The sequence below is a fragment of the Vanessa cardui genome, chromosome 16, assembly GCF_905220365.1.
Source record: "Vanessa cardui chromosome 16, ilVanCard2.1, whole genome shotgun sequence".
NCBI lineage: Eukaryota > Metazoa > Arthropoda > Insecta > Lepidoptera > Nymphalidae > Vanessa > Vanessa cardui.
In genome coordinates this window covers 7737818-7764702 of record NC_061138.1, presented here as the reverse complement: position 1 = coordinate 7764702, position 26885 = coordinate 7737818, and the positions used below count along the sequence as shown (strand labels likewise).

At 32.2% G+C, this 26885-nt stretch overlaps 3 protein-coding genes and 1 long non-coding RNA gene across 4 annotated transcripts; 2 read left to right on the top strand and 2 right to left on the bottom strand.

Moving 5' to 3' along the window:
• Positions 1 to 1333: 1333 nt before the first annotated feature.
• Positions 1334 to 10092, top strand: LOC124536513. The gene is made up of 8 exons (XM_047113069.1): positions 1334 to 1596; positions 3532 to 3634; positions 7151 to 7282; positions 7503 to 7737; positions 8192 to 8347; positions 8770 to 8924; positions 9635 to 9686; positions 9768 to 10092. Exons 1-8 carry the CDS (start codon positions 1522 to 1524, stop codon positions 9991 to 9993), a joined length of 1134 nt encoding a protein of 377 aa, XP_046969025.1. The 5' UTR covers positions 1334 to 1521; the 3' UTR covers positions 9994 to 10092.
• LOC124536514 lies at positions 3095 to 8403 on the bottom strand. Its single transcript, XR_006966880.1, has 3 exons — positions 7988 to 8403; positions 7590 to 7797; positions 3095 to 4322 (listed from the first exon to the last, which is right to left on the bottom strand). It is a non-coding gene; the product is annotated as an uncharacterized LOC124536514 (long non-coding RNA).
• Positions 10093 to 12901: 2809 nt separating the features above from the next.
• LOC124536211 (opsin-2-like) lies at positions 12902 to 15644 on the top strand. The gene is made up of 8 exons (XM_047112699.1): positions 12902 to 13046; positions 13140 to 13325; positions 13474 to 13683; positions 13896 to 14032; positions 14262 to 14427; positions 14535 to 14721; positions 14823 to 14905; positions 15229 to 15644. Exons 1-8 carry the CDS (start codon positions 12973 to 12975, stop codon positions 15335 to 15337), a joined length of 1152 nt encoding a protein of 383 aa, XP_046968655.1. The 5' UTR covers positions 12902 to 12972; the 3' UTR covers positions 15338 to 15644.
• On the bottom strand, positions 15462 to 18555 carry LOC124536212 (uncharacterized protein C16orf52 homolog A). The gene is made up of 3 exons (XM_047112700.1): positions 18261 to 18555; positions 17607 to 17819; positions 15462 to 17477 (listed from the first exon to the last, which is right to left on the bottom strand). Exons 1-3 carry the CDS (start codon positions 18361 to 18363, stop codon positions 17290 to 17292), a joined length of 504 nt encoding a protein of 167 aa, XP_046968656.1. The 5' UTR covers positions 18364 to 18555; the 3' UTR covers positions 15462 to 17289.
• Between the last annotated feature and the right edge of the window lie 8330 nt (positions 18556 to 26885).

The window sequence follows — 26885 nt, the reverse complement described above, 5'->3', positions numbered from 1 at the left end:
AAACAATTAAAAATTAATTAATTGTTAATTGTTACTAATACAGTTAACAATTAATTAATTGTTAGTTGTGATTTTCCACAATTACAATTGATTAATTGTTAACTGTATTAGTAACAATTAACAATTAATTAATTGTTAATCTTTAATTGTTCTTGCAATTAAAATTTGCCCAACACTGCCTTTCGTGTTTTGTTTTATATTTTTGATATACCATTATCACAGTCATTGACAATTAAATGTCTGTTAACCTTAAAATTAATGTTGTATTTACGTATTGTAGGTTTCAGTAGGTATCGAGGTTCCATGAGGAATAATACTTGGATCTTTTCCATTCTACAGATCCATATACGGGGTTATTGGTAACCAATAACCCTGTATATTTTAGTATAATTTTAATAGTTACAATACCAATAGTCTGTCAAAATGTCTGAAAAAATGTTCAATAAAGATTTTTTTTATTTAATTTCATAATTTACTGTTGCATAAAACATCAAAATAGCACTCAAAATTGCATTAGATATTCAACAAAAAATAAGTCAAGCACATTTAGGTTCGTTTGTTTAGACACCCGCGCAGCTTCCTGTGTACAATTATAAGCGAATTACCTCATGTAATATTTGTCTCAACATATATTTTGTTGTTAAACATACATTAACATGTTTGAACATACATTAGGGTATAATTTGATGACATAATATAACAAAAGAGAAACGGCTTTGTGCTGGATGAAAAATTTAGAAGAATTATTTCTTTTTTTTTTACTCATATCTGTGTCAGTACGAACCGTCAAAGTTTAGCTATGTTATATCTATATAGCTGAAATGACCCAGTAACTAGATCAGGTGAGTCTAAATCTAGGATTGCGGGTTCAAAGTTCACTCAGAACTAGATTGACTTTTTATATAATTATTCTGTGTTTATAATTCATCTCACGCTCGGTTGTTAAGTATAACGTCACGATGTCATTTGCATATGTCGGATATATATTCATCCGACATATGCACCTTCCAAACAAATAGACGGAAGATATAGAGCCCAGCCGTTACAGGAACACTTACAGCCGTTTATTACACGATTCGATCTTCATGTGACATAAAACAATGTAATCAACTAATCACATTAAAGTGATAGCATTGTAGACGTAAATACAACGATAATAAGCTGTCTACGAGCAGTTTTTAGTTGTACCCAAAGTAAAATTTTCATACAAATAGTGCATAGTTCAAAATTGTCATACGTAATTTGTATTTCTGAAAAAAGTTTCCACATTATTTTCTCGTAACAAAATTATATATATATACAAAGTGAAATCAATTTATAATTTCTGTATAATTACAGCTGTTGACATTTAACGCCTACGTAACGAAGCTCATACCTATCTTGTAATGTGTCCTAGCCAAGGTTCAACGATTGTACGATCGAGTTCGATTTTGTTTGTTGAATTGGGCCGGCTGGAGCAAGGAGGCTGGATGCGTGCGCACTAGAATCCCGAGCAGACGGTAAACGAGCACGGCAGTCGGCATGAGGCGCGCGCGGAGTGTCACTGGGCCCTTAAGGCGCGCCCACCCCGCTTCGGGGGCGACCTGGAATGTCCAGGTAACATCAGCTATTTGACTTACAACTACAATAACCCTTCACACAAACTCCATATTCACATTTAAGATGCAATACTCGTCGTTATGTGTAGTGTTGTCTTTAACCATAAGCCTATATTTGTTTAAAGACAAATAATTATATCGTGAATGTGATCCGTGGACACAGAAGATTCAACAGTTGGCTGGATACTTGTTGCGCACGCATGAATTCATTAAAAATATTTTGGATCATAGGATTATCAAGGACGATTAGAAATTAAATATATAACCGAAATTTATAATAATATATTTGTAAATATCAGTATTCAAAACAAATCAATATTTGTAAATTCCAACGGTGACACCAGATTTTAAATCGTTGATTCTATTTCGTATTTGGTATTTAATACTAACCGATTTCTTATTTAAAAAAAAGATGGGAAGCATCTAACGTAATGCCTTAAAGTGAAGAGCAGGCTGTATTCAGTTTGCAGTACACAAGAAGCAAGCACTAAACATGAGTGCAGTCTCGTACAAAACGCTTTACGTGAACAAACTAACGGACAATAGACCCCTTTGAAACGACAAGTGGATGCATTCTGAATTCTTTATGATTGCGTCGCGTCGCCGTCTGAATGTTATCTCTAAACAAAGAAGTATAAAAGCTACAATTCAAAATGCATAAGTCTAAAATCATTGTAAGGAAACATATAAAGACGTAACAGTACAATTATGTCTTTTTGAGACAGACTTAACTCAAGTTTAGAGTAGCCCTTGACCCTTGTTTCGTAATGTTTGCGTTTTAGGCTATAACACTATTATACTACACATATGCATTCTTATACAATATAAAGACTAATATACGTATATCTAAGTGAGATAATATATTTCCAAGCATATTTTTTTAATTTTGAAATATAATGGAAATTATGAATTGGAGAATAACAATTTTTTTTAAAAAATAAAGAAAAATATAATAATGATTATAAGGTGTGACCCCGATCTATTCGTAATTAAAATTAACGCGAATATTTAACGTTTCGTTATTGTTATCAACATTATCACCATGTGACAATGACTTTTACATATTACATGAATATTTATTAACGACCATTAAATTAAATTTTATTTAAATGTATATATATGTATGTTCGATTTATAAAAAAATAACCTTATACTGTTTTAAATATGATAAATTAAAAAAGTAGCTCTGAAATGTAGGTTAACAGCATCATTCGCAGCATCTAATTAAATATTCAATTTCGAAGCTTTTCCAAAGTAACTATTGGTACATCGTTTCGCTCTCCGACATAAGTGGTAGTTTATGAATCGCTTTTATATCATAAGTGGACGACAGTAAAAACCCAAATACTTACTAATAACTATTGCTGCGTTTATTACCTTTTATTTTTAAAATAAAATATTTTATAAGTAAATTCAGAGCAATTTTGGTTGGTTACTCATATATATACAATAAATAAATATACTATTTTTGTATCGTTAACATTTTAAAAGACAAAATACAAAAATGAATTTGATTTATTTAGCTGAGAAAAGCCTAATTTGCGATACATTGTGTTAAGTAAGGACAGCTGCATGTGTGTGATGTAATATTGTCACTGATATGAACACAGCATATCTTCTAAGCCGCAGTAGAGCACCGTGAAATAAGCTCCAACGCGTTCCCCTTAAGAGCCGTACGAGCTGTTGTTGTTTCTATTTAAACATCTAAGATCGTTACCACGTCTGGTTCTTGTTACACTGATGGTTTAAATATTGTTACTAAGATTAAGAATTGATAAATAGAAAAAATGTTACAACGTACTAATTGTGCAATAAATATTAATGCATTTACATTAAACTACAATTTCTATTTTTAAGCATATGTCGATCCTACCGTTATAGTCATATAGTTTATAATTATACTTTAATATTATATAATTAATTAATATTTCAGGTCGTGCGGGGTAAAATGAGTTCACAGTGTTTGTGGCATGCATGTCGAGCGCTCAGTGCCGGCCTGTTACTAATGCTCCTTGGCGCTGCAATGGCTGTTATAGGTATTTATTTTATTTCTTCGTGTAATACAGCAGATCTACTACATAGAAACGTCGAAATACTTTACGACCAACAACTAAGAATTTTAACCTCACATTAAACAAGATGGGCATATATTTGCAATACATACATTTCATAGATAGTTTACCTCTAAGTTACTTTTTAATACAAATTTACAAATAACAATATCATGAAAATATTCTGACTAAATGAAAATAACAGAGAAAAGACGTAAAATGAAATATAACATGATCGCATGATGTTAATAACAAAACCGTAATGACTTACATCTCTTATTTTTCTACCAAATATTCATAGTAACCATTCATTTCTATTCTCTTTAATAAATTTCTTGACATATTTAGTTTTATTACATAATTAAGTAAGTCATTTCAATATGTTTATCATTAAACGAAAATTAGTCTATCCTTTTATTCCTGTCTGAATAACGTCCAATTCCAATTGCATAAAATCAACAAAAATCCTAGACATCGTTCGATAACATAATCTTACTTTTAAGTTGAACCTTTTTAAAATAACTTGAGATTTGAAAGCGAAAACCGTATTACCAACTGCCTCAGCAACCAATAGCTTTAAGGTCAACTTTTGTTCGCAACGTGTGTGACGCGGACGCGAAGATATTTCCTGCGTTATGTTCTAGCGTGACATGTCCGGTTTCAGCATCCGCAGCTGTTAATAGAAATGCTCGTGTGAACGCAAACCTCATTACGTTGTCAATTTGACATTCCCTTTACACGATTCACACTACATATCTCATGTTATATATTTATAAAATGAAAACTATGTACCTAGTCATTTAATAAAATAACTAGAGATACCTACTCTAACTCATGCAACGAACATTTCTCGTTAATGAGCAATACTGTTCCACTGTGACATAATTATATATCTAAGAAATTAAGTTAACAAGCATGATTTTTTTTATGCAGCAAATTCACAATATTCACAAATAGGGGAGAATTATTTCAAATAGGCCAAAAGCACTTTTACATCGCCATTTTACAGTACCTAATTAAATGAAATGCTAAAAAATAAATTGTAAAGTTGTAAATTCCTTTTCCAATTGGTGCACGATCAAGGCCGGTGTTCCGCAAGGTGGCGTGTTGTCTCCTATCCTTTTTTCTATTTTCATAAATTGCATTACTTCTCAATTATCTTCTCTCTATCACCTGTATGCCGACGATCTCCAAATATATAAACAGTCAAAATTAATTGATTTGCCTCAAACAATACAAACATTAAATAAAGACCTTGAATCGATTGTACTTTGGAGTAAATCACATGGACTTAGAGTTAACCCTTTAAAAACACAGGCAATTATAATCGGCAGTCAAAAACTAGTTGCCCGCATTGATTGGCCCAATTTGCCTAATATAATTGTTGATGGAACACTTGTTCCATACAGTGAAACTGTAAAAAATCTAGGTGTTGTTTTTGATAGATTTCTGACCTGGACCCCCCAAGTAAGCGAGGTGAGCAGGAAAGTGTTTGCATCTATCGGATCACTTCGCAGATTGCGAAATTTTCTACCGATACTAACTAAAATTGTGCTTGCACAATCTCTCCTGCTACCGATTCTCGATTACGCTGATACCTGTTATCCCAATTTAAGTGAGAAATTGCTTAATAAACTTGAACGCATCCAAAATCTTTGTATACGGTTCATATTTGGACTTCGTAAATATGACCATGTTTCAGAATTTCGCGAAAAACTCAAGTGGCCCTCAATCCGCCTTCGCAGGAATACTCACATTCTTTCCCTATTATACAATATCCTCTTTAATCCTACCTCTCCCTCATACCTTAAAAAGCGCTTTGAATTCCTGAGTGACACTCATTGTCGCTCTCTTCGCTCTAACGATAACCTCATTTTAAAAATCCCCTCCCACAATACAACCTTCTATTCTAAATCCTTTTCTGTGGAAGCTGTACGGCTCTGGAATTCCTTACCACTTACCATAAGGCGTGCTCAATCCCTAGCAACATTCAATCGGCTATTAAAAGCAAACTTCTATCCCCCTTAAATTTTGTCTACCTGTTTCCTTAATATTTATTATTTCTATTTTTCTATTTATTCTAAACTCCTACTCTGCGATGTATCTGGCTTATATTTTATATTTATTATTTCATGTTACCTATAGTCATATTTAAACTGTAGTACAAATTATACATATAGCTTATTATATATTGAATATAGTATATGTACGTTTACTATGTATATGTTTAATTTCGTATGTTTTTCTCTTATATATGTACACCTGAAACGTTTAATTACTGATTACTATGTCCTACGTAACATGGTTGCCTGGCAGAGATCGCTGCTTAGCGATAAGGCCGCCAATTGTACATTTAGATCAAGTTTTGCAATTACTGTATAATTTATTTATTCTTTGGTGTACAATAAAGAATACTTACTTACTTACTTACTTATTAGATGAAATTTAATTAAAGAACTAAAATATCCTCAAATTATTTCCAATTTTTGACTCTAATACCACCACCTTCAAACGCCCTGCTGCTCCTATGGCTCTCTGCAGAAACTAGGCGTACCTAAGTAGAATACATAAACGCAAGCAGAATATAATAATACCTGTATTTTATAGAAATTGCTGTAGATTGCTCCAGATTGATACATACGAGTTATCCAGCAATAATTACTCGAAAATTTGCCTGTGTAAGTGTACCTCAAATGCTTCCACAAAAAAAAAGGGTTTTTAATGTATCGATAAAGTAACAGCCTTTAAATCACCCACTGCTGGGCTAAGGCCTCCTCTTCCATTAAGGAGAGGGCTTGGAACATATTCCACAACGATGTTCCAATGCTTGGTTTCATAGGACATACGTATAGTACGACACAACTTAGATCGTCGCATCGGCAAAATTCGTAAAACCGATCACATCCGAATTGAGTACGCTATCCCAAATTATCAGTATTTATTTCTCATGCGAATATGATCTTTGCACAAACATAATAACGTGTAATATCATATGACTTAATAAATATATATATATATTCGTCAATTTGACGCGTCGATTTACATGCACTTCTTTTCTCTGACGCTTGATTCTGTAGCGACAAATAGCGTCAAATGGCGCGATAGGGGGCTATTTCTATTGGTTGTGTAAATCGGCAGTAATCGGTTTTAATTTCATTCCATTGCATTTTCCGATGCTACATCTAATTTGTGTCCTACTACATATGTATTTAAATTCAAATTATCATCATAAAACTATCCTTACTGGAAAGTTTTCAAAATAAGTTTGAGCTCCAAATAAATTAAATTCAAGTTGAAGAAAATTTTAGTATATGTGATAAAATTACGATTTATTTCTATATCACTGACATAATAATTAAGACAATTTAATGGATGTGCACATGTACAGAGAGGCTTGGGGAATACTGATGTCTGATGTCTGAACTCTATGAATAGATCATATATCACATTCGAAGATGGATTTATAGGAATATTATACTTGTTTGTTGCTATTCATTGTAGGTTACTACGCGGACACGCTGTCGGTGGCTGAGGAAGTACGAGGCAATGCAACGATTTCAGTTAAAGATGAAGCGCGTGGATTTCATCTCAATAACTTGTCTTACGCGGGGCCCATAGTGATGGGCTTTGGAGGTAACTTTTCTTTTTAGTTTAAAGTATAAACAATAAATACAACCATATTATTCATACTTCATCTGAAAAAAAAAATCCTTAATAATTTCCGTAGTAATTAATATTAATGAACCTATCCTAAAATAATAAAATTCATTTCCCCAGTTATTAAAATCAATGTTCATCATAATATTTTCATTTCAATTCCAGCCTATTTGCTATTAATTAATTGATATTACAGGATTTATAGTTGTGGCGGCCTGCGTAATGACCTTCGAAGCCCGAGACAGTGCAGCAAAAGTGACACCGGCTCGCCCACAGACATTACCTCGGCCTCTACCTCGAAGAGGTCCCTGTGCTGCACCTGCACGCCTCGACCAGCTCGGTGTATACCGTCTGCCCCATGTTCTGCCATTGCCGCACGCACTGCCGCTCGCACCCCCACATCGAATCAGACCGCCACACGTTTGTCACAGGTATGATGATAACCAGTACTTGTAACGGAGTAATTGTGTTGTGTGAATTGTTCCAGTCTGCTGCAATGCAATGTTTTTATATATTTATTGCGTATAATTTACGCTTACGTTTTTTTACGCTGCTGTACACAAATATAAGTTGTATTACATGTCATATTTTTGTGTACGATGATAACTACGCTATAATTAAAAACATACATAAAACAATTATAAAAATGTTGCTTTGCTTTTAAGTAAAACAATGCTATACCTCCATTCAAAATAGGTGTTATTCTTGATGTAAATATCCAAGATCAACAGTAATTCACATTGTAGCTTTATAATCACAGTAACTGACTCCCACTAGAACATTGCTTGTGCTTCATGAATCATTCATCACGATACACGTCATATTGCCTTTAATCTGGCATGGAATGACAGGCGTGGACAGATAGGGCAGTGAGTGTATGTACAGAGTTGGCGGAGTGAAAACAAAAGAACGTGCGCGGTTTGGCTCCGCACCGGACTTGCGGATTGGTAGCACGCGTGCTACGCTACCCGTCACGGCGCTACGCCGCCCACTACGTCGCTACGCTCTCTCCGTAGATGAACCACCACATTCGGCCGTCAGGTATCAGCCGTTCATAACATCAGATCGCTATCCCTTCTGCTTGCTTTGTAGTTAGTTTAATTCGTTAATTAGCTAGTTTAATTCTGGGACAATGTATTTATAAATGTATTTTTAGGCCAGCAATCATAAAGTAAGCAAGTCGAACCTTTATACACTCTTAATAAGTGTTAAATTATCTAATTATAAGCATGTAATTTATCATTTGACTTATTTTACACGCAAAATTAAATGTAACACAATGATTTAATTAAATATCTCTATAAATTTATTTTGTGTATATATATTTTTAAAAACTCGACATTTATTTAGCTACAATGACTTTTCTTAACTAAATTTTTTAAACTGTCAATTTTTTCTTTCACTTAATATTTTATTACATTAAATAACGTTACGAAAAGTTTTAATCACTTACATTTATACAGCGCAAGTGCAGCAGAGTCAGAGTGTGGTTCGCAGTCGTCTCTTGCACTGGACCTACATGCAAGCGGCGCATGCGCAGGTGTTACGTTGCGGGTGCGTGACAACACACGACGACGCCCACTCGCACGACAGCAGAGGCTCGTAGAAGACTTACATCGTATGTTTCTGTAATCTATACATTTGATATAAACATAAAATTGGATATCATGCATTTCTTTTACATATATGTATAACTTAAACTTGTGAAATCTGAAACTTTCAATGAATATTAAGATACATCCATAAATCAATAATGTTGTCATTAATACAATACGCGCAATTTAATTATCATCCCGCAGGCTCTCCCACATTTGGACAAATTAACTATAACCGACTTTTTACATATTTTTAAGCGCTAAAATTTCAATTTCATATCTGTAGCCTTAACTACCGAAACCACTCACCACTTTCCTTTTAATTATTTATTCCTTTATTTTTAGCACAGTGAAGAGTAGATTAAACGGCCGTAGTTTCCCAGTTTTTGTTTTAAAACAGAACGTAGAGACGGTAAAATGTTATTAGGCTGTAATAAATCAGTTGGTTCGCGCCGGAACTCCTTCAATTGTGTCAATTTTGTAAGCTTTAATTACAAACTGGACAGAGTAGAGAGTACATCTGCATTAGTGCACATACTTGTGTTATAGTATATCCTGCGTAGTCGCTCGTCTCCCTTAAGCCGTCGAGGCGGAAGTCAATATTAACTCCTCGTATCCAATATCTCACACACAGTTATCACCTTAAATTGCGCGTATTGTAAACGTAATTTTAATCTGTACAATACTTACGTGAATATCTTTGAAATAAAATAACTTTTTTATTTTTTGACAGCCCCAGTCGAAAGCGTCAGTATCATTGGCAACATAGAAGAATCTCCACCGAAGTAACTAATATGAATTTTAGTACTTTTTAAAGTATATTTTTGTATATTTTAAATAATAATTCAATAATATAATTATTTTAGAAACAACGAAAAGCAGAGCTGCGAGACTGTTGAAATGGTTCACCTAACCGTAGAACAAGAGGCGCGTGCGCGAAGTGCCCCTCCTCCCTCCCATACTTCACCGCCCGTGTCACCTCAAATTGTAATATCACCCCCACTGTCACCTTCACTTCGAAAAGAAACCAATATCCTTATAGAAAAACCTGACCCTGACAGCTTAGAACAATCTCCACCACCGGACGAATGAATAACGAATGTTTAATTGAGTCTCAAATCTCTGAGACTGAACGTTTGATGATTTCAGAAAACCCTTTGTAAACATTTTACAAAAATTTACAGTTTATCTTTATAAATTGTATTTGTGTATATTTTATAACGAATTGGTATTGTTTATTGTTACTAAAATTATTGCTATTGTTTACTATAAAATATATGAAAACGATCGGTGCGTATTAGTAGACACTGTATTATCTTACAAGGTACGTCCGTATAAAAATATCTCTCATAAACTACGGTTCAGTATAAAAGCAAAAAAAAATCAAAATAATTAGATTCAACCATTAACGCTTTTCTCTAGAACTTTACAACCCCTTAAGATAAAAGACTGATAAAAGCGAATTTTGTAAAGAATTAACCAGATATTTCTATGATAAAATAAACAATAAAGACTATTATTAATACTAAAGGAATGTGAAGTAGATGTAGTTTTATGGAACAGTATGGGTATATTAACAATACGGAAAGAGGTAATTAATATTCATTAATAAATTATCACAATTATTTTTATTATAATTCTACATAAAAAACTTCTCGTTCGAGTTGATAACGAATCTTGTCCATTAAATTATTCATAGAAATGTTTTTCGTACGATAATATATTTCCTTAAATTATATGTCTTATTCTGGCTATTAGTTTAGTAATCTGTGTATTATAAATAAGAATAGAGTATCATAGTCAATAGTGTAACTGATAAGATTAATCTTGGAATTCTAATACGGTAAAAAAACTAAAAACTTATACATACATAGAACTACCGTGATAGAATTTGAAAAATTAAATAAATTTAAGGTTTTTATTTTTAAATATATCTACAACAATGGAAACATTATGAACTCAATTTTAATTAGTAAATGCTACGGAATTAACCAAATTGTAATTCGTAGCACAAAGTCATTGTAATGTTCGTATATTTAGTTAAATCATCATCAATATTTAATTCATTTATTTTTCTTACATTATTATTTATATATATATATCAAGCTACCTGTTAATTAGTGTGTATATATATTGCATTTTTATTAAAATTTCCGAGGTTTGTATAATAGCCAAGCTTAGGGTCGAGCCGGTAAAATGTTACTAGGTATTTCTGTTACAAAATCCTCGGTAGTAATTCCTGAATGTCTCGATATTGGAAGTTTGTGAAATTCGCCTCGTGATGCCATTGGTCCTGCGCCTTATCTATTGGCATCTAGTCGGATTCGGAGTGGGATGGAAAAGATACTGAACATGGATTTTCACTCACATGTACGCTATAATGTTATTTGTTTGGCTGGTCTCCACTGAGGACCCGTGTACACAGTGGCGTAGCTATCGTAGGGTCAGGAGGTGCAGTGCACTAGGGCTCCGGAGTTCAGGAGGCCCTCTAAACTAAACCTTAAGCTCTGTGGCTAAAAAATTACGACCCCGCGCACAAGATTTCTCATTTGGTATCTATAATTTTAAAGGTTAATTATTTGTTAAAGATGGATGGGAAAGAGGGAGTGATGGCCCGATTCTTTTTCTATGCACCGCGGCACATCCTCACCTAGTTATGCCACTGCGTATACATTATCGTGCCAGAAATCAGGCAAGAAGACATTGTCGTATGACGACCGTTGTTAATGAGGTCGAGAATGTTTCATTGTTTATCCGACAGGCATTAATGGAAATCACCTGATCTTCTTCTCCGTTTAACCAACACTATTTCCACCTCGCTTACGTAAAATCATATAAAATATACTTTTTTCAAGTAGTGTTTTTACAAAAAAACTTTTGAATCCTCGAATCTTTTAATTTTAATATACTACATTAAGTGAAGCTACCACCGGTTCGGTAATGTAGATTCTTTTGAGCAAAACTGACAAGAAACTCAGTTGGTCCACTTTTCCAACATTTAAAATACAAAGTTATGTTAGCCAAATATTTATGTAATGTCCTGCTTTAAACTCAATAAGTTTTGGTTTTACACACACGTCTGTAACGTGTCGTTTACGTTTATTCAGATTAATAAACATTAAGTATTAGAGTGTTATTATTTAAAATTACTCACAAGTCTAATATTAACACAGAGTTACACATAATACATATATTTTTTAATTTAAATGTAAAAACGAACGTAAACGTATTCTTATTATCAGCCGTGTAAGATTTCACAAAAATGCCTATGTCACAAAAAAAAAAAACATTAAAAAAAATCGTCTATTTATATCTAAGGTTTTACCTTTATATACATAATAATATATATACGTTATTTATATAACAAGTGATCATTTCATACTATTATTAGTACGAATAAGTTAATTTAATACTTATATGAATCATTTGGCTCAAGACATCGTCTTCTTCTGACTGAACCGCTATTTAATTAATAAAATATATTCCTAAAGGGGATTCAAAACTAAAAAATGTCTAATGTACCATTGTGTAGATAATCCAAATGGTTGTTGTGATGTCTATTAAAGTTGTTGATGATGACCAAATCTTTTATTCCTGTTTATAGGTATGTAATGAAGTCAAAAAGAATAGTATTATCTAGCTTATTAACAACAATTATATTTTTTTTTATCTTTATTAATATACCTAAACAAAAGTTTTTTTTTCATAAATAAATGCAAAACATATATTATATATATATTTTGTATCTAACCATTAAATTTATAATTATTTATTAAATTAAATACAAAATAAAATATAACTTTATTGCGTCACATGAAACCTATTTATTATTTATAAGGTTTCCTATAATTCTAACGCCTGTGAAATGTAACCATCTTCACTAATGCTGCGCAAATCACCACAAATCTATGTCAGTAAAATCACGACTAATCCTAACACGGCCATGGATATAGATAATCCTGGGAATCTCGTTAGCTGTGGCTAGCTGATATAAAATAAAGGGATGGGTTCACAGAGCCAGCAGTCAGTCTGTGGTATGGGCCACGCACACTACCGAGGACTGCTCACAGAATGATCCCGGTACTCAACATGGACAATAAGACGGAAAATTATAATATCTATGGTGCTTACTTCGCTCCCCTCAGGTAATATATAATTATAATATAAATAGTTCATAATTTTTTTTTAATTCATAATCATATGAATACGTACATATCTAAACATTTGATTTTGATCAGATCTAGCGATGGCATCAAGATGCTGGTCGACGGTCTGGAGGGCGAAGACTTGGCAGCAGTTCCTGAGCACTGGTTTTCCTACGCCGCACCGCCCGCCAGCGCGCACACCGCATTGGCGCTCCTTTACTGCTTTTTCACTGCTGCTGCTTTAATTGGAAATGGACTAGTAGTATTTATATTTGCCACGTCAGTACTCTTGTTGTACCAAAAATAATTACTAACAAATTATATTAGACAAAAACATGTACATTAAAATCGTGTTTATTTATGACTATAATTGCATATATTTCTGTCTTAATAGTTGGAATAATTTTACTATTTTCTTTTACAACAGTACAAAGAGCTTACGAACATCCAGCAATCTACTCATCCTAAATCTAGCAATCTTTGATTTTATCATGATGGCAAAGGCGCCGCTTTTCATCTACAACAGCGCCATGCGAGGCTTTGCTACAGGGGCTTTGGGATGTCAGATCTTCGCTGTTATGGGTTCTTATAGCGGCATCGGTGCGGGGATGACCAACGCTTGTATCGCATATGATAGGTAATATACAATGTTTTTTATGTAATCCGATGCATATCGGTTAACAGGCTATCCTTTGGGAAAAAATTGTCTTCTAAGTAATTTATTGTCAGGTATTCGTATTTTTTTAATAAGGAAATAAAATATATGTACCCATTAGTCTATGAAAAATAGGTATATTTACATCGAGTAAATATGTTATTTTTTTTAATATGGATTAAATATTTTCGCAGACATTCAACAATAACTCGTCCACTCGATGGGCGGTTATCGCGTGGAAAAGCTTTATTGATGATAGCTCTCGTATGGATTTACGCTACACCTTGGTCATTAATGCCATTATTCAAAGTTTGGGGACGATTTGTACCCGGTAATACAACCTTACATATTTAAGTAAAACTTTAATTAAATTTCTGTATAAAGATATCAACTAAAACAGAAAGGAACGAAACGATTTTTTTTTTAATTATAATTATTTTTTCTAAATAAATGAAGTTTATTTTTACTTTGTATGTATTGGTCCAAAACTTGAAAGTTAAGACAAAACAGATTAGAATAGTAAGTGCCACATTATAATAACTTACATTGAATGTTTTCAGAGGGTTACTTAACATCGTGTACGTTTGACTACCTTTCCAACACATTCGACACCAAATTATTTGTAGCATGCATATTCGTATGCAGCTATGTTTTTCCCATGAGTTTTATCATATATTTCTACAGCGGAATCGTCAAACAAGTATTTGCACACGAAGCAGCCCTAAGGTAATAATACGTTTTTAGCATTTAATTTTGTCTTTTACCTTATATAATGTCTGACCTGTTCTAGAAAATGTCTTGATACTATGTTCTAAAAAATATTCTATGCGTAGGGAACAAGCGAAGAAGATGAACGTTGAATCGTTGAGATCTAATCAGAACGCATCTGCGGAATCGGCTGAGATCCGAATCGCGAAGGCAGCGCTCACCGTGTGCTTTCTCTTTGTCGCTTCTTGGACTCCTTACGGCGTGATGTCGTTAATAGGAGCTTTTGGAGATCAGCAACTTTTAACGCCTGGTGTAAGTAAATCATGATAATCGATTTTCATAAAATTATTTATTTTTTTATTTGAAAAGCGACGTAAGTTATTTCAATTTCACAACTTTCAACAATTATACAGGTAACCATGATTCCTGCGGTAACGTGTAAGTTGGTAGCGTGTATCGACCCTTGGGTCTATGCAATCAGCCATCCAAAATACAGGTAAGTTGTATTTCCCTGTACTGATTGTAATGCGTAACATGATAAAATTTAAAGCCCAATCCGCATATTGAGTATTTGACACTTGATTCATGTTACAACTAAAGCAACAACAACAACAACAACAACAGCCTGTAAATTCCCACTGCTGGGCTAAAGGCCTCTGGGCTAAATGTTACAACTAAAGCAAATTTTGCCAATTTTGATTTATAAATTAGTTTTATTAAGATATATTTTCTATAAATAATTATTATGTAATTATTTAAATTAACACTACATTATACCCAATACATATATATAAATATTAATTATATTTATATTTTTAGACAAGAACTTCAGAGACGAATGCCTTGGCTCCAAATCAACGAGCCAGATGACAACGCTTCGACAGGCACCAACAACACAGCAAATTCTTCTGCGCCAGCAACAGCGTAACTGATGACAGGGATAACGAACCAAGCAAAAACAATGGACTAAGGCCTTACTAGCTTTAATAAATGTTAAATGCAAAAACAAAAATTTAAAAAAAAAAGAGAAACTAACGCTGTTACATAACTTATTAATGATTTATTTATGTAGTGGTAAGCTCAAAATGAGATTCATTTTATGTATCAAAATGGAGACATTAAAAAACGAAATGGCTAAGCTGACGGTATTTTGATTATTTATATTAAACTGTAAATGTTATAATTATAACATGCATTATATGAAAATTAAATAAAAATGAAATGATATCAAAGCATTATTTTAGTTTTATTGAAGCAAATCCTTATACCATTTCCTTAGAATTAACAAATAATCTTAAGAAAAAACAATCGTCCGAAGGCATATTGTATCTTAATCACTGAATGATTAGGTATATAGATAATTAAAATTTGCTTATTACCATTTTTTAGCCTGTAATACACAAGATTTACCTGGTTACACTAGAAAACATACTAACTACAATAATCACAAATCGTGAGCATGTACAAGTTACATTTGAATTTTAATACGTAAAATTGAAGTTTAAAGAGCAAATCAGACTTTTAAATACCATTCATATCATTTTAAATATCATTCAAAACTTTTGTTGGATGTTGTGCTTATTTTTTCTTTGTTAGTATTTTATTTTATAACGGGGCTCTTTCAACCATTAGATTCTCTTTACTGTAATTAGTTCGGGGGGTGTATAAGATTAAATTATAAGCATATCTAAGGAAATGTTTTCAAATTGTAGTTTTTAGTAAATATTACTTTAGAATGTATATCTCAGTTCAGTAGTTTCCTTATTAGAATAAATGAAATATATGTTTGCGTTACCCTTATTATTTTGTTTTCTTAATCAATTTTATCAATTAAGTAAAATTAATCATATTTTAATGAGTTGATTATAAGCAAGTTGAACTGGTTTTATAATAGAGTTGGCGGCTGTGCCCGACTTCGATTAAGTAATAATTTTGGAAATCATAACAAGTCAAATACATAATATAATATAATTTCTTTGCTGAGATGATAAGATTTTATACTCAAACTAACCAAACCGGCATCGTACAGATGTAATTCTGATAAAAAATGTGTTTATTTACGACATCACATTAAAATCCTATATCCTAAAGTTATTTACGTTATCCATTCGGCACGAGCAGTGTGGCACTCAAAATTTAATCTAGAAGATACATATTTAAGGACAAATAAAAATATTTCTAACCTAACATTCTTAACTAACAACATTATGTTACCTCTTCCATAAATTTCTATTAAAAGTTTTCGTAAAAATAGAAATATTTAAAAAAAAATTTTATGTAAAGTTTTGTATATAAATAACTAAAATGTTAATTATATACAAATCCAAATCTTACATCATATGAATTTAAGATATTGAATTTGTCAAAGGAAATATTTAAAAAAAAAATTATCTTGTGGTTAGTACTTGTTTATTGTTGTATGAGCAGTAAATTGTCATTTTTTTAACACGGTGTTATAATATCTCATACCTGAGTATGACATATTATAATAGCTTTTTTATTAATAATGTCATTCAAAAAATTATAATTTTAATTTTTTAGTAAACTTTAAATTAAATATACATTCTATACAACCACCAAATGTAATTAATATATTAATTTTACCATAATTATCTATATATTATTGAGATTCGTAATTTACTTATTCTATCTGATCATTATATACATAAAAATATGTTACAAACATAATAAATTGAAACATAATTAATTTCATAAATCAGTAACATTCATGATATTTTTTATTTTTGAATGCAAGACAATACTATGCACTTATAATGCAAATATTATTTAATATAATTATATAATATTTAGTTAATTAAATTCTTAATTCTAAACTATACAAAACAACTTTCTTTGCAAATTAATGAATTACAAAAAGAGTTAAAAGTGAGGCAGGCAAACTTTTCCTGCAAAAAGTTCAGATATCACAGTTATCCATAGTGAAAGAACAAATAATATATATGATATTCCAACTTGATGGCTATTTGGTAGTTGGTAAGGTTGGCCACCAATTTCATCCACATGAAAGCCCATAGGAAATATAACAGCGGCTAAGCAAAATACCACCACTGAAAATAAATAATAATTATTTATTTACAACTTTAGAAAGTTACTCAGTCCATCTTGATGTAGACTTTAATTTTGTCATCTCAATTAACATATAGAAATTTATGTATAAATAACATATATATACTCACTCGCTGCAAATCCAACCCAGCGTGCATAAGGTATCACATTACGATCAAAATGACTTGATGCAAGTAAAATTACAGTAGTTGTTATACAAATGCATCCCATAAATATACATATCAATGCTAATAACCATTCTGGCTGCAGATCTGGGGTAAAACACACTTGTGGACGGTTATACAATGTTATACAAGACCACATCAATCCCAGACGAGTATCACCTATAAATAAAATAAAAAAAATAATTCTTTTTAAACAATTAATACATTAACAATGAAAATTTAATTTCTTAATTAAAGAAATAAAATTCTTATGATTTGTGCCATGTGTGAAACATTGCTTTAATAGAATACTTTAATTAAAACTACAATTATATTGGATCATACTTGTATTCTATGTGATATGTAAGGTGACTGCTAAATACTACACAATTTATTTGGTACTTATCACTATAAGTTTCAAGGTATGATAAAACCTTTTATTTAGCAGGAATAAGTAAATATATGTTTTTCAATACTATCTGCATTGATTAAAGAATGCTGGATTGAAATTTGATATTATGCCACTGTTTGCCACATTTAATGCACAGATATTTTAAAACATGTAATAAAAAGGTAAAAGTACAAAACATTAACAAATATAAAATTGTTAAATTATTTTACCTCCTACATCAGTAATTATCCAATCTGGCATAGCAAGACTCACGATTGCAAAAACATCTGCAGTCATAAACAAAGTTCCAGAAATTACAGTTAGCTTATCCATTTTCTCAATATAATACGTAACTACATAAACAGATTTTGTTGAAATGCACAAAATGCCTTAATATTTTTTCGTTTGTTTACATAGCACATAATACATATTCTTTTTGACTAATGTCAAATAAATAAATATCAATAATTTAATAGTACTGTCATATGGTACTGTGTATAGATTTATTTAGACTATGGGCTTTTGCAGAGTAGTGTGAAGAGACCTCTCTGTGTGTTTAAGAAGTGTCCCTGAAAATTTATGAAATATAGAAGACGCTGCCGGAGCTATACTTTGAAATTAAAAAAGGAGGTATTAAAACTTGGTAAAGTAAAACGTCATAAAAGAGAAAAATTTAGATACTGCCTTTTAAAGGCGCAATTTTCAAATTAATCTGTGATACATAAATGACAAAACCATAAGAAAACTTGGCTTTAATTAACTTAAAGAATTGTACATATTGAAATGACAATGCATAATATTTGACAAGAAAATAGATTACTGTAATTTCTTCTTAAATTATACGTCATTCACCCCCTCTAACATTTTTCATCACGCAACTATAATCCTTTAAATAATATGGAGTTCGTTTTGTCCTTTCGGATCTCCTAACGTTTTGATCCGCAGACGTACTTGGCGTAGCAGATTGTATATTTTGTACATCATTATTTTCAGCATTTATCGCTCGATCTTCTGAGTCATAAAAAACGTCTACAATCTCTTCTTGGTTTTGGTGTGTTTTTGAAGATGAATTATTTAATTGTTCTTCTAAATTTTCATCACCGTAATATTCCATTGGAGTGGGGAGTGGAGCTAAATTTCGATTTGAAACAGTGGATTCCCTCCCATTTTTATCCTTCACAAAAGAGTAATAAGGGTTACTTTGTAATAGTTCAACTTCTTCAACATATGGATCGTTTTTATTGCGTATATTTTTTTTCATTAGCACAGGTCCAGGAACTAACCAAGAGGGTAACGATTCTCCATGAGGTGATCTACGAGGATGATTAAATAGTCGTTCGTGTGGAGTTGTGTTAATTGGTATACAAAGAAGAGAACGAATTGCGTGTAAGGAAATTGGTAGTAAATGCTCCCAGCTTTCAATCGACATTTCTCTTGTACGAAGAGCAAGTTGTAATGTTTTCCACAAAGTACCATTGAGACGTTCGACTTGACCATTACCACGTGGATTATAAGGCGTTGTTCTGCTACATGAAATTCCCAAGGAACATAAAAAATCTGTAAACTCTTTAGAAATAAAAGCAGATCCTCTATCACTATGAATATAAAGCGGCGTTCCAAAAGTGTAAAATAAATCTTTTAAACATCTTATAACAGTTGCAGTTGTTATTTCCTTACAGGCGTATGCAAAAGGAAATCTACTGTATTCATCGATTATTGTCAATAAATACTTATTTTGCGTATTCGATGGTAAAGGTCCTTTAAAGTCAATGTTTAGTCGCTCAAAAGGTGCTGTTGCTTTTATTAATTGACCTTTACATTTCATAAATCGAGGCTTAATTTCGGCACATATTTGGCAAGACTGTGTAAGTGATTTTATGTCATTCACCGAATACGGTAAATTTTTCATACGTACCCAATGCATCATTCTTACAATGCCAGGGTGACAAAGGGAGTTGTGCAGGTCCCGTAATTTATCGATATTCAAATGAGCACACACTCTTGACAAAGCATCAGCGACTATGTTTTCTTTTCCCGGTCGATAAATTATGTCGTATTTAAAACAAGATAATTCGAGACGCCATCGTTCAAGTTTCTCATTTTTTATTTTACTAAAATGGTTTTGGTTAAACATAAATGTAACAGAGCGTTGATCTGTTAAAAGTAAAAAATGTTTACCAATTAAATAATGCCGCCATTTGCGAAGACTCTCGACAATAGCGCACGCTTCTTTTTCAATTGATGATTGTCGTTGTTCTGAATCTGAAAGTGTTCTAGAAAAAAAAGCTATAGGTCGCCCCTTTTGAGACAGAGATGCAGCAATCGCAAATTCTGATGCGTCAGTCTCAACAGTAAGAATCTCATTATCATCAATAACAGTTAGTGTTGATTTTTCTATTTCTGACTTTAATGACTCAAAGCTAGTTTTTTCAGTATCATTAATTGGGAAAGATTTAATACCAACCAATGGTTTTATTTTTTGTGAAAAATTATTGATCCATTTTGCGTAGTGAGCAAATAAACCAAGTGTTCGTTTTAATTCATTGTTATTCTTTGGAGGTGGCAGGTCTAATAAAGGTTTTAATCTGTCAAAATCCGGCTTGACTGTATTGTCTTTGATATGGTATCCAAGAAGATTAATAGAATTCACACCATATGTAGATTTTTGTTCATTTAAGGTTAAATTATACTTTTTAACAGCAGCCATAAAACAATTTAGGTTTTGTTCATGGTCACTTTTATTCATTCCACATACTGTTACATCATCTAAATAGCAAAATGTACCTTTTAAACGTTCAGTTTTAATAATAAAATGTAAAGCTCGTTGGAATGCTGCTACTCCATTTGTAACTCCAAACGGTATTCTGGTAAATTGGTATAGATTGCCACAAGCTTCAAAAGCAGTAAATAATTTTTCTTTTTCTAGTATTGGGATTTGATGGTAGGCACTTTTTAAATCTATTTGACTGAAATAATTATATTTTGCAACTTCAGATACTATATTTTCTATATTTGGTAAAGGATATGCATCTAACAAAGTAAATTTGTTGATAGTTTGCGAATAGTCTACTACTAAACGTTTTCGGTGAATTCCTCCTCCAGCAACAAGGACTTGGGCACGCCAAGGTGAAACGCTGGGTTCAATAACTCCGTCTGCTAGTAGCTTCGAAATTTCAATATTAATAAAATCGATATCTTCTTTACTATATCGTCTAGATTTTACCGCCACAGGTTTAATATCAGATGATAAGTTAGTAAATAAAGAAACTGGTGGCACAGATGCATTCATAACGTTACATATTTTTAAAGGATCTCGATTACCTCCAAATTTAAATTCTAACTTCGAATGATCTCTTAGTATGTCATGGCCAATTATGACATCGGCACAAAGATTGTTAACTATTAGCAGTTGACGATGTTGATAAATATGTTGTTGTATTTTGACTGTAGCATGGCACATTCCTTCTACGAAAGATACGTGAGTCAACGATGCTAAAGTGATTGTCTGTTTACAGGGCTTTATTTTTAAATTCATTATTTGTACTAATTTTTTATCGATAAAGCTTACGGAGCTTCCTGTATCTATCAAGGCATCAGCGCGTGTATCATTTATAAAAATAGGTACGGTAGCATTTTGTAAGCTACTAGGCGATGCAGCTAAGAAACTTTCATTTGAATAATGTAAGTAAGAGTCTGTTGTAAGAGCATTTGCAGTTTGTTGATTGCTGCTTCGACATACCTTAGCAAAATGGCCTTGCTTAGAACACAGTTGACATGTGGCTTTAAAAGCAGGACATTTTATTCTTTGATGTATATTCCCACCGCAAAAGAAACAGCGTTTCCGTTGTGTAGTAGATACCGCCACATTTTGATTAAAATCATTAACATTATTAGGGAATGCATTTAGTTGTAAAGAATTAGAGTTACCAGCAATTATTTCTGAATTTCGTTCTGCAGTTTCTAATGATATAGCTTGATTTAAAGCTTCATCTAAAGTAATTGAATTGTTTTCTAAAAGACGCTCGCGAATTTTCTGAGAGGTAATACCAGCAATAAATGCTCCTCTAATCGTTTGTTGTTCGTGTTCTTCGGCAGTAACGTTCCGAAAGATACAGTCATGAGCCAAGAGTTTCAAAGCTCTTGAATATTCAGAAATTGTTTCTTCCGGTCGCTGTTTTCTTGTAATTAGTATGTGCCGTGCTAAAACTTCATTTCTAGGCTTTATGTATATATTATCAAGTAATTTAATGGCATCTTCGTAAAATTTACAATCACGAATATATGAAAAAATTGTCGGTGCTAAATGATTTACCAATAACATAAGTTTCATAGAGTCAGGAGTATTGGTAGAAATTTCTTCTGATAAAAAATTTGTAAAAGTAAATCGCCAATGAGTCCATTTTAAGTCAGCGTTGCTAGAATTCGGTTCTATATCAAATCTGTCAGGTCGGAGATAGCGAGACATTGTGCCTTGTGAAAACGAATGCGTAGTATCGACAGAATCCTCTTGAGACATATTTTAAGTTAATTAAATTGATACATAAATGACAAAACCATAAGAAAACTTGGCTTTAATTAACTTAAAGAATTGTACATATTGAAATGACAATGCATAATATTTGACAAGAAAATAGATTACTGTAATTTCTTCTTAAATTATACGTCAATCTGTTAATGAAATTTATTAAACCAAGTTGATAATAGCATAATTATTGTAAATTTCGGGTAATAATTTATATTTAAACTTTCGGTTATTTTGCGATAACTTTTATTCCAGAAATCAGTTCGATATTTACATTTTCGGGTATGAGAAATATATCTCATGTCTATGGAACTTTAATTTATATTTTAGATATATGTTTATGTATCACAGTATTTAATATGTTTATCTGCTTTTAATTATTATAACCCTATATAACTACAACATCCGATATCGTTAATAGCGTTAATACAATGATTCAAAGACAAAATTCTGGTGCTTCTAATGGAGAAACTTATTAACTATATTAATCAACGTGACTATATTTGGTCCTTAAAAAAGATAATTTATATAAACATGCAAATATAATATGTATGAAGATTTTGCTATTAAAATGTTAAAAAATATAAAAGAAGGGCCACTTATATTTGATATTATGTTGTATTTTAAGAATATATTTTAATTATGTTGTATTTTAAGTATTTCAAAATACTAATTAGCGTTGAATGACGTCAGACGTCACTTCTGTTTTGACTATTTGAGGTTATAGTTGTAAAAAATGAATATTGAAACAAAAATTAATTGCTTATTTCGAATAAAAATGGAAGTTGGTTTTGTCAAAGCAGACTTCAGATTCCTCTTTTCAGCTTGAAACCACTTTTTTCTCAGTTTGGTGTCTGAAGGTTCATTCAAAACCATTTATTTGAAAACTTTGTTGAAGTAGATGAACACATTGGCACAAAAGATACGTCAACACGGCTTTTTTCGGAGTATCGAGTAGGCCATTTTTAATTTTTTCGAAAAAGCATCTCAAAAGTCACAAAGTGCATAAGTTTGAAAGCCAGTAAGGACAAGTGCGATCAATGGGCCAGTGACAGACAGGAGTGATGTCATACGAAATATAGTTCCGTGTTCGCGCGAAAATTGAAATTGACATTTTGAAACCGCATGGCCAAAAACGTCTACGGATGAACATAAAAATTCTTCTAGTAAAAAAAAAGTAAAGTAACAGCCTGTAAATTTCCCACTGCTGGGTTAAGGCCTCCTCTTCCATTAAGGAGAGGGTTTGGAACATATTCCACCACGCTGTTCCAATGCGGGTTGGTGGAATACACATGTGGCAGAATTTCTATGAAATTTGTCACATGCAGGTTTCCTCACGATGTTTTCCTTCACCGCAGAGCACGAGATGAATTATAAAGACAAATTAAGCACATGAAACAGAGGTGCTAGCCTGGGCTTGAACCCGCAATCATCGGTTAAGATGCACGCGTTCTAACCACTGGGCCATCTCGACTCTTTCTTTTAGGTTATTCTTCTAGGTTTGTTTGTTATTAACCAGGGGTGCACAGTAAAAAGGTACGAGTTTGTAAGGAGTTGTTTCTGGTGACGTTTGATTTGAAAAATATATGGTTCAGATTAGGATTAGGTCCAACATAAATTACAGAAGCCCTTTCCGAAGAATAGAAAAGGTTCCTAATGCAATGATGACTAGGCTTCTTAAATCTGACTTAGGTATAAGTATTTGTCTATCACACAGTTTCAGGGTATTGAAGAATATCTCGTATCATTTAGCCACGTAAAGACTTTTTTATGGTATAGGTTGGCGGACGAGCATATAAGCCACCTGATGGTAAGTGGTCACAATCACCTACAGACAATGAAGCTGTAAGAAATATTAACTATTCCTTATATCGTCAGTGAGCCACCAACCTTGGGAACTAAGATGTTATGTCCCTTGTGAAACGTAAAGATCAGAGCGATTTTTTGTTGACAAACAAGGGAATATTGCTGACAACATTTATCATATAACGAAAGCTATTAGCCAATTTTCAAAGTATTTGTAGTCTCAATGGATATTAGACCGGGAGATGATAATGACAAAATATTTGGTCATTTGTACCAGTATGGCGGTTCTTCAGGGGTCTAATCACGTAAAGGCAAAAAGGAAAATGATGGTCATAGCGCTCGCATCGGCGGCCCAGTCGCGTGGGCATTAACCGAACGCGTCGGAAAAATAACGAGTGTCGAACGATTTGTTCCACAAAAATGCTTGTATTTTCAGATAGTCCAAAAAAAAGAAGTAGGCGGTAGCGTAATGCTATACTCCTCGGGTGTGGCTTACAGCCCGCCATACCGACGCGAATACGTTAATTTTAATAAAACAATTCAACCATTTGTACCAGGCTAATTTTAGCATAGCTAATCATCGTCGAGTAGCCATTCACGAAAATCACCTTGCCATACTTTTCCGACTGGTCCCAATGGCCGCCATACCACTGCAAAGGCGTAATTTTTTTTTTATCGCCAAACGATTTCTACCACCCTGAAACTTTTTTTAACAGTTCCCTGTATGATCATAAATAGAAGTCTGATAATGCCATACCTGTGGAAGGCGGCGAATGTGAACAATATTTTTTCAAAATCGTAAGATTTTATTCGTAATTCGAACGATCGAAGACCCCTGAAGAACCGCCATACTGGTACAAATGACCAAATATTTTGTCATTATCATCTCCCGGTCTATATAAATAAACGTCAATAGTAAAAAGTCAAACAGAATCAATCTTTACCCTTTGGGCTATAATGTCGTCCCGAAAGTTTATAAAGAAGGGTAAATAATCAATGTACAATTAATTATTTAACCTCAGCAATAAGAAGAATATTGTGACTAAGCAAATCATGCTGGTAAATAGAACGTTTTCAAGTATTAGTATAGAGCCCAGAAAGGAAAACTAGAGATGCAACAGTAGCACACATGAGAGGACATATTACAAATACAAAAACGCTTAATTGGTAAGGTTACTAGAATAAAATTGGTTTGATTTAGATTTTTTTAATTTGTAATGCATCGCGATTATCAATATTCTTTGACTTTTGAACCATTAATAATTAATTTTTCTCATTTTTCTTGTTTATATTTTTTTAATTTAAGTCCTACAATTGTTATAAGGCTTTAATTTTTAATAAATATTCCTTTTTATTAATATCAATATTATCAATTTCCTTCTAAAATATAGCTATCTATGCTAACCCGTTTTAAGGACTGAAATAGAAAGGCTATGTGCCATTTCTTTCAATTTTATTTTATTTTAGCGTTGTTTTTAAAGTTAACTTCCCAATAGTAATCCATAATTATATAAGTCTATGCTATTTAGTGTGGCACAAAATAAATATTTGAAGACTTTAAGGATCTTCAGAGAAAATTATTCTTTGTGTGTCCTGTAAAGTGGGTAAGAAACACATAGCGACTTTTGCAGGGGCAGCGACGATATAGCCTGTTTCATTGGAAGTAGAAAACTATAATATTCTGCAATACTAAGAGAATATACTACAACATTATTTTAGCGAAATACTTATACCTATTATCTACCCACTATCTAATTTTACTGCCAAATTTAGATAGCAAATCCATTATAATTAATAACATAGATTAATCAAGCTCTCCAATCGCTGTCAAATTTTGTTTAAGTTGATTTCGTCCTCTTGTGGTTAAAATAGAAGAAAAACACATACTATTATAGCAGAAACGTTTACTAATTTTATATGATTCATAAATAGCCTTATAATCATATACTAACATACTCTACAACCCAATAATTTACAAAAAAAAATATGTTACAATTTACTATTTCTAGTTAAGGATGCAATATTAGTCTTGGATAAAAAGTAGTGCCTTTTAGTATTCGAACAAGATCAAATTTAGATATTACAACTCTTAATCTCAAAATCATAATTTTATTTAAAAATAAATAAATATGAGAAAATACGGAACACTAAAAATTAAATAAATATTAAATCACAGAAATATTTGGAACACCATATTTCAAGTTGACTGTTGAGTCTCTTCCGTCATGTAACTTGGCGTCTGTATGGGCATAATTATATATAAATACTCAAAACTTTCGAGTTAGTAACTAGTAACTTTAATTTTTAATAGAATTCACACTTTAGCAGATTAAAATGCACACTTGAACCGTAGTGTATGGATTGAAGTGTACGTATATACCAAAAATGCAGGTTATTCATTCATTTGTTTACTAGAAGTTTCTTTAAAAAATGATCTAAAGAAAATGTGATTAATATAATTACTGCATTAATTAAATTGTAATTTACGCTAATGCATAAAATATCCGTTTACAAACTAATTAAGCTA